This window comes from Berghia stephanieae, chromosome 14, assembly GCF_034508935.2.
Source record: "Berghia stephanieae isolate SIO BIC M18660-M18661 chromosome 14, UCSD_Bste_1.3, whole genome shotgun sequence".
Classification (NCBI taxonomy): domain Eukaryota; kingdom Metazoa; phylum Mollusca; class Gastropoda; order Nudibranchia; family Aeolidiidae; genus Berghia; species Berghia stephanieae.
In genome coordinates this window covers 1,924,395-1,931,894 of record NC_088373.1, presented here as the reverse complement: position 1 = coordinate 1,931,894, position 7,500 = coordinate 1,924,395, and the positions used below count along the sequence as shown (strand labels likewise).

At 41.7% G+C, this 7,500-nt stretch overlaps 1 protein-coding gene across 1 annotated transcript; it reads left to right on the top strand.

The window, feature by feature from the left end:
- Positions 1–1,951: 1,951 nt before the first annotated feature.
- On the top strand, positions 1,952–5,131 carry LOC144960067 (uncharacterized). The gene has a single exon (XM_078893018.1). The coding sequence runs from the start codon at positions 1,952–1,954 to the stop codon at positions 5,129–5,131; it is 3,180 nt and encodes a 1,059-aa protein (XP_078749144.1).
- The last annotated feature ends 2,369 nt before the right edge of the window (positions 5,132–7,500 follow it).

The window sequence follows — 7,500 nt, the reverse complement described above, 5'->3', positions numbered from 1 at the left end:
CACGTCTGGATTGTGTTTAGTTAGTTAGTTAATTATTAGTTGCCTGTATGACTGTGATGGTTGCAACCTATCTGTGAGATTGTCTGATGTGGTAGCGGTTTGGTAAAGTATTGATAATTAATTGATTTAATTATATATTTTCATATCGCTTTCATATCATATTCATCATCACACCATCTCCATCAATTTGTCATCCATCCATTTGATTTCATACTTATTACATCTATCATTTCATCTTTATATCTCATAATATCTTTGTTATATTGTAATAAAATATATCTTCATTTAGCTTCAAAACCTTTATCAACGTATTGTGTTTGGTTATTGATCGATGTCGTAGCTTGAATATAGCACACATAAACAAGGTTGCAAACTGCGCTACATAAGCATACGGTTTACGTGCGCACTTTGTGACATAATTTGGTGTCAGAAGTGGGATTCTTATTGTTGTGCATTCAAGAGACATCGCGACCAAACAATTGTTGAGACAGGTTAGGGAGTTGTTTCAAACTTGAGATAGATACTATCTTTGGGGCTTAAAGCAAATTGGTATCCATTTAATGGTTATAAGACTGTCATTATACGCAAGGTGTAATACAAGTTATTCTGGTAATTTTCACTTGTTCGGTTATACGTTGTCAGTCATCTGTCATAGTGATACGGATCACTGACTTAGCGCGAAAGCGGTACTCGCGCTGTGAAGCCTCCATTGTCCCCCCTCTCCCTTTTGTAAGGAACGAAGGTGGTTGTTGGGGTAATTTGATTCCGTGTAGGAATCTGGGAGAATATTGTGTTGGTCCCGTGTGAGGATCTGTATTAAATCATTTGTTCTGACTTTCTATGCACATATAGTAAGTCAAGGTATTGATTCTGTGTAAGAATCTGGGTGAAGATATTTTGTTGATTCTAAGTAAGAATCTGGGTGAAGATATTTTGTTGATTCTAAGAGAGAATCTGGGTGAAGATATTTTGTTGATTCTAAGAAAGAATCTGGGTGAAGATATTTTGTTGATTCTAAGTAAGAATCTGGGTGAAGATATTTTGTTGATTCTAAGAGAATCTGGGTGAAGATATTTTGTTGATTCTAAGAAAGAATCTGGGTGAAGATATTTTGATTCTGAGAAAGAATCTGTGTGAAGATATTTTGTTGATTCCGTGTGGGGAATCTGGGTGAAGCTATTTTGTTGATTCCGTGTGGGGAATCTGGGTGAAGCTATTTTGTTGATTCCGTGTGGGGAATCTGGGTGAAGCGTTGGTTCCGTGTGAGGACCTGTATTAAATCAGTTGTTTTGACTCTAATATGCGTCTATATTAAGTCAATGTTTTGATTCTGTGTAGGAATCTGGGTGAAGCGTTGGTTCTGTGTTAGGACCTGGAGTAAATTTGTTTTGATTCTATATATTGAGTCTATATATATAGATCAATGTTGAATTCCGTGTAGGAATCGGTATTAATTGCCTGTTTTGAATCTGTTTTGGGATCTATATTGACCGCATATCATTAATAAGGTTACTTGTAATACCACTTTATTCTACGTGAAAGTAACATTTACGGCAACAGTGTTGATAAACATATTGAAGTTTGTTTATTTGAATTTGAATTGGTTTGATTAATTGTCCTAGAGATGGATGTGGAAAGATTAATTAAACTTGGAGAAAAATTGGAGTTAAGGGGTGAAGATCTCCGTGCTTGGGTGACAGCCCAGTTACAAGAAGATGAAGAGAGAAAAGAGAAGGAGAGAGAACGTGCCAAAGAAGAGGAGGAGATAAGCAGAGCACGAGCTCAAAGACAAGAAGCTCTGATGGAGAAAGAGCTTGAACTGCTTAGGTTAAAGTCGGAGTGTCAGGCTTCCTCCAACAACGACAGTATGACAAGTGACATTCGATCATTTACTCATGCTCCTACTGTTAAGAGTCCTCGACTTCCATGTTTTGACGAAAACAAGGATCATATGGACAGCTATCTGCTCCGTTTCGAGAGATACGCTAAAGTCAACGGCTGGGAATGCAGGGATTGGGCAATCCAGTTGTCTGCACTTCTCAAAGGGAAAGCACTGGACGTCTACACTCGACTGAGTGATGAAGATGCCATCGATTATGGGGTAGTAAAAGCGGCTTTATTGAGACGTTATAATCTAACGGATGATGGATTCAATGAAAAATTTAGGAAGAGTAGACCGGAACAAGGGGAGCGTTTTAGCCAGTTTGCGACTAGATTGGAGAGTTATATGGAAAAATGGATTGAGTTGTCGGGGAAAAGGAAGGACTCAGTTGCTGACATTCTGGATATGATATTGAAGGAACAGCGTGTCAGTGTCTGCGGTCGGGATTTGACGATTTTCATAAAAGAAAGACAACCGAAGACAGCAAGGGAAGTAATAGATTTAGGAGAAAAGTACATTGAAGCGCACGGTGTCGCAGGAACATTTTCCAAAAGTGGAGTGGCTCAAGAAAAATCAAAGAACGTCAATGAAAGTAGTCGAAACAACGTAATGAAGGACACTACCCGCTTCGCTAGCCAAATGGTTTGCCACAACTGTAAACGGCCAGGACATATGGCACGAGATTGTCGACAAAAGAAGCAAGCTGCTGCTGTGGTCGAGAGTCCCTTTTGTTATTACTGTCGGCGAAAAGGACACTTAATAAAAGATTGCCGTGAGAAGAAGAGGCACGAAGACAGGAAGGCACCTACCGGTATAGAACAAGTCTCCGCGATCACAGAAGATCATGAACCACAGAAATGTTTGAGACATGACAAGGTGGAATTAAAGTGCGGATGTGAGATGCCAATGATTTCTGCAGCGTGCTCAGGACATGTGCCAGTCGCACCTGTAATGCCGGTGGCCGCCGGATGGTTGAATGGGAAAAAGGTGAAGGTGTTACGTGATAGCGGCAGTAGTTGTGTCATCGTCAGAAAAGGACTGATAAACAAGAGTAAGGATGACTGGAATAAAAAGGTCCTGATCTACTTGGCTAACGGAGAGGCTATTTCCGCACCACACGGTGAAGCTTATTTGGAATGCCCCTATTTTACCGGGAGATTGTCAGTCGTCGAGTTAGAATCCCCATTGCATGACGTTATACTTGGGAATATTGAAGGGGCCAAATGCCCAGGAATGCATGTAAAAACAATTACTGACGAGCAGGAATTGGGTCATGGAGATGAACTGAGCGCCGTACAAACACGAGGGCAACGTGAACGCAAGATCAAAGACTTGGTCACAGCTCCATCTATAGAGACAGGTGTAAGCGTCGACGAACTAAAGGAGAAACAAAAGCATGACATCACACTAAAAGCTGCGAGGGATGCTGCTACCAGAGGAGAGGTAAGAAACACAGGCAAGAGTAATACCAGTTGGTATGCCTATGACAGAGGTTTGCTGATCCGCTATTTTCAATCTCCAAGGGTTGAGCACGGGGATTTGGTAAAGCAAGTTGTCGTACCAAAATGCCTGCGTAATTCAGTCATGCGGTTGGCCCATGAAAGTGTACTCTCTGGACATCTCGCGGCAAAGAAAACGACAGATCGAATACTGAGTAATTTTTACTGGCCAAATATTTGGGAGGATGTCATGAGATTTTGTCAGTCTTGCGACCAGTGTCAAAGGTCAGCTCCGAGAGGAATCACCCCTAAGGTCCCTCTTACTAAAGTTCCGCTCATCGATGAACCCTTCAGTCGGGTAGCAGTGGATCTAATTGGCCCCATCATGCCGGCATCAGATAGAGGAAACCGATATATACTCACTGTGGTGGATTACTGTACGAGGTATCCAGAGGCCATTGCTCTGAAGAGTATGGAAACAGAAAGAGTAGCAGAAGGATTGGTTGACATCTTTAGCCGCACGGGAATACCTAAGGAGATGCTAAGCGACAGGGGGACGCAATTCACATCAGACCTGATGAAGGAAGTATGCAGACTGCTCTCCGTAAAACAAATCACTACTAGTCCTTATCACCCACAAGCCAATGGGCTTGTAGAGAGATTTAATGGAACTTTAAAAGGAATGCTCAAGAGGTTGGCTGCAGAGCGACCCTCAGACTGGGACAGATACATCAATGCTGCATTATTTTCATACAGGGAGGCTCCTCAGGAATCTCTTGGTTTCTCTCCGTTTGAGCTCTTATTTGGAAGGCCTGTGAGAGGACCGATGAAAATATTACGGGAACTATGGACCGAAGACATAGAAGACCCGGATGTGAAAACGACGTATCAATACGTAGTCGATTTAAGGGAAAAGTTAGAGAATACTGTGAAGGCAGCACACGATAACCTGCAGTATTCATCCTCGCGTTACAAGGCACATTTTGACAAAAAGGCCAAAGTAAGGTCATTTGAAAAGGGAGATAAAGTATTGCTCTTACTGCCCACGAAACATAACAAACTGGAATTGAAGTGGCAGGGTCCTTTTGAAGTGAAAGATGTCACGGGTCCGAATAATTACGTCATTAATATAGACAACACCAGAAGGACATACCACGTAAATTTGCTGAAAAGGTACTACGTGAGTGACGTGGAGAAGGAGAATGAAGTCGGTGTTCTTCAATGTGCCGTGGCAGCGGTTATCGAAGATAACGATGGTGATGGAGAAAAGGTTCTTCCTCGGATGGAATTGCCTGCTCTGAAACAGACTGAGACCAAAGACGATGTCATCCTGCATGAAGGAATGAGTCCTCAGCAGATAGGTCAATTGCAGGGCATGCTCCAGGATTTTGATGACGTATTGACCGATGTGCCAGGACGCACGAATAATTACATCTACGACATCCGTTTGACGTCGGATTGTCCAGTCAGAAAGAAACCATATCCCGTGCCTCAAGCATTAAAAACCACATTAAAAGAAGAAGTGAAGGCCATGCTTCGCGCCGGGATAATCGAGCCATCGGATAGTCCGTATTGTTCGCCATCTGTCGTTGTCAAGAAGAAGGACGGAACCATTCGTTATTGTGTGGACTTCAGATCCCTTAACAACATTACGGTGTTCGATGCGGAACCAATGCCTAGACTTGATGATCTGTTTCAAGAAATTGGGACATCATGTCACTTTGTCTCAAAGATTGATTTATCCGTGGATTCTGGCAAATTCCATTGTCAGACAGGACCAAGGAGAAAACGGCATTTGCAACAGAGTTAGGACTGATGCAGTTTACTGTAATGCCCTTCGGACTTCAAGGGGCGCCCTCCGCGTTCTCGCGGATGATGAGAAAAGTCGTTGGTGGACTTCCCAACGTGAAAAACTACATCGACGATATTCTCATTCACACTGCAACATGGGATGAACATTTAAAAACGTTAAGGACAGTTCTTCAAAGGTTGCGTGATTGCGGCTTGACGGCGAAACCGTCAAAGTGCCTGCTTGGTTTCCCGGAGGTGGAGTTTTTAGGCCATTCTATTGGTGGAGGGAATTTAAGGCCAACCATGGACAAGGTCAAATCGATCCAAGAGGCAAACTTACCCTCGAACAAGAAACAAATGAGAAGTTTTCTTGGGCTGGCATCATTCTACCGACGTTATGTGCCAAACTTCTCAGCAGTGGCAGCTCCCCTGACAGACGCGACAAAGAAAGGCATGCCCAACAGAGTGATTTGGGACGAACCACAGAAGAGAGCCTTCCAAACGCTGAAAAATATGCTTACATCGGATCCCGTGTTGCGCCTTCCAGATTATGATAAGCCGTTTATTTTATCTACGGACGCCAGCGACACAGGATTAGGTGCTGTGCTATCTCAGGAGCATGATGGAGTCAAATATCCAGTTACCTATTTAAGCAGGAAATTGTTACCGCGGGAGCAGAGGTACTCTGTTGTTGAGAAGGAATGTCTGGCCGTAGTTTGGGCTGTGAAAACACTAAATGTGTATTTCATTGGTAAAGAATTTATAATTGAAACTGATCATGCCCCACTTCTGTATCTGAACAGGGCGAAATCAGAGAATGGGAGACTGATGAGGTGGTCTCTCTTGCTTAATCAATACCGATTTGTCCTACGTTCCGTAAAAGGGAAGGATAATCATGGTCCAGATTATTTATCGAGATCGATGTGATCTTGAGGCATTTCGATGATCTAACTAAATGTTGTACCAAATTTAGTCTTAGGGGGGAGATATGTAACGAAATGCTTCCGTGTAGGCGTCAGTTTACGACAGGATGTACGTCGTCGTAGTATTAGTTGTTGTTGTTATTGTAATCCCTCTGGAACAACCCTTCTTTTGTTGATACAGGTCGTATCAGATCATGCACCTATGGCCCGGAAGTTTCAATTAAACTACGTAGTGTGGGTGTTATTGTGAGAAAGGCATCAATCTTGTTTTCTCCGTAAACTTATAAGCAAAGTAGGATCCCTGTATTCTACGGGAGTGACTTTGTTATGGTATGGCTTGATTGATATCTCGTAACTATGGGGCTGACGAATTTATTTATCCTTGATATGAGGATGTCCGGTATCAGGATGGGTTGTTGTTGTCCATGATTATGGAATCTGGGGGAGTTTTAAGGAATTTCAGATGTTTACGGATATGACTAACATCCGGTTGTGTGGGTAGAATTTTGCTTCGTTTGCTTGATTTTTGCCTATAAATGCCAGAGTTTTGAGCAGTTTCTTCAGACCACTCAGCGGAGTCTTTTAGGCTCATTGTCTCAAAAGAGACCACTCAGCGGAGTCTTTTAGGCTCATTGTCTCAAAAGAGACCAGGCAGCGGAGTCTTTTAGGCTCATAGTCTCTAAGCGATAACCACAGCGGAGTCTTTTAGGCTCATTTGTTTTAACTCTTGTGTAGAGTTGGATTAAAGTCTTGTGTAGACTTTGTAGTGCTCAAAGTTCGAGCTGAAACACGTTTTGTGTTAACTCTTGTGTAGAGTGTGATTTAAGTCTTGTGTAGACTTTGTGGTGCTCAAAGTTTGAGCTGAATCAAGTTGTGTTATAACTCTTGTGTAGAGTTTGATTAAAGTCTTGTGTAGACTTAATTTGTGATTTCTATAATCTGTTCGGCTCTGTGAATGAGCCGTTGGAGGCTGGGCTTTAACAAGCCAACTTTAGGCTATACACTCATAGCTTGACCCTAATAGAAACTGAACATTTGCCTGTTTTATAAGTTACCTGTGAAGAACCATTTGCTTATTTTAATATCAGAACATTGAGAAACAATTGATCTGTTTATGAATACTGTGAAATCAGAACAATTTCAAGAAGAGACAAATTAACAATATTAGAACAACCTTACAGTTTTTGTTGAATATCAAGGACACTCTTTTGGCTTTCTTCTACACGTCTGGATTGTGTTTAGTTAGTTAGTTAATTATTAGTTGCCTGTATGACTGTGATGGTTGCAACCTATCTGTGAGATTGTCTGATGTGGTAGCGGTTTGGTAAAGTATTGATAATTAATTGATTTAATTATATATTTTCATATCGCTTTCATATCATATTCATCATCACACCATCTCCATCAATTTGTCATCCATCCATTTGATTTCATACTTATTACATCTATCATTTCATCTTTATAT